The sequence below is a fragment of the Octopus bimaculoides genome, chromosome 3 (genome assembly GCF_001194135.2).
Source record: "Octopus bimaculoides isolate UCB-OBI-ISO-001 chromosome 3, ASM119413v2, whole genome shotgun sequence".
Taxonomy (NCBI): domain Eukaryota; kingdom Metazoa; phylum Mollusca; class Cephalopoda; order Octopoda; family Octopodidae; genus Octopus; species Octopus bimaculoides.
This window is the reverse complement of record NC_068983.1, coordinates 143562565-143563296: the sequence shown is the minus strand read 5'-3', so window position 1 is coordinate 143563296 and position 732 is coordinate 143562565. Positions and strand designations below refer to the sequence as shown.

At 31.4% G+C, this 732-nt stretch overlaps 1 protein-coding gene across 1 annotated transcript in view; it reads right to left on the bottom strand.

Annotated features, from left to right (window-relative positions):
* The window catches only part of LOC106878285 (aspartyl/asparaginyl beta-hydroxylase), an 89350-nt gene extending 88899 nt beyond the window's left edge, over window positions 1-451 (bottom strand). The window contains exon 1 of the mRNA XM_052966803.1: window positions 199-451. Coding sequence (XP_052822763.1) covers window positions 199-271 — 73 coding nt within the window. The 5' untranslated portion in view covers window positions 272-451. The remainder of the gene's footprint in view (window positions 1-198) is intronic.
* Window positions 452-732: the final 281 nt, after the last annotated feature.

Here is a 732-nt window from a genome sequence, read left to right as displayed (position 1 = left end):
TATATATATATATATATATATCAAAAAAATATTCTATGTATATACACATAAACAGAAGATTATGTCTAATTATTGTAAGGGAGGCAAGCAAGAAACTAGGGTGCCATTACTTGAGAGAACACTTTAACTGACGTGTCACTTAAGCGAAGAGTTTTTTTTTTACTTTTTTTTCTCTAGGTGCGTTAGGAAAATATTTACCAGTAACTCCGGACTTTTTAGCATGTTTCGGCTGTTCGTTGTTATTCTGCGTCTTCTTTTTCGTTTTACTCATTCCGATTGTGTAGAAATGACTTTACTTAAGATGGAAAAAGATATTGTGTAGTTTCGTTTCTGTGATTTTTATCAACAGATAAGGCTGTTTGCGAGAGCCGCTTCTGAGAGAGTGACAGACCAGTTAGCAGCCGCTCCAACGTGTAACATAGCCGGTAAACTACTACACATTGTTCCTTCTGTTAAAAACTGACTAGACAGAAATTGCTTACACACATATTTCTGGGGGTTTTTTTCTGTTTTTTTTTTACATCTGGTATACTTTCATTTGGAATCTTTAAATATGAGTATGCTATATATATATTATTAGCAAAATGTTATTTTAGTGAGATATTATATAATAGATGTGTAAAACTTATATTTATGGCATTTGTTATGAATAAAATTGCCTGTAATAGGACACTGGAAGATATGTTTAATATACATACATTTATGTGGTTGAATATGTTCAGATAACATACA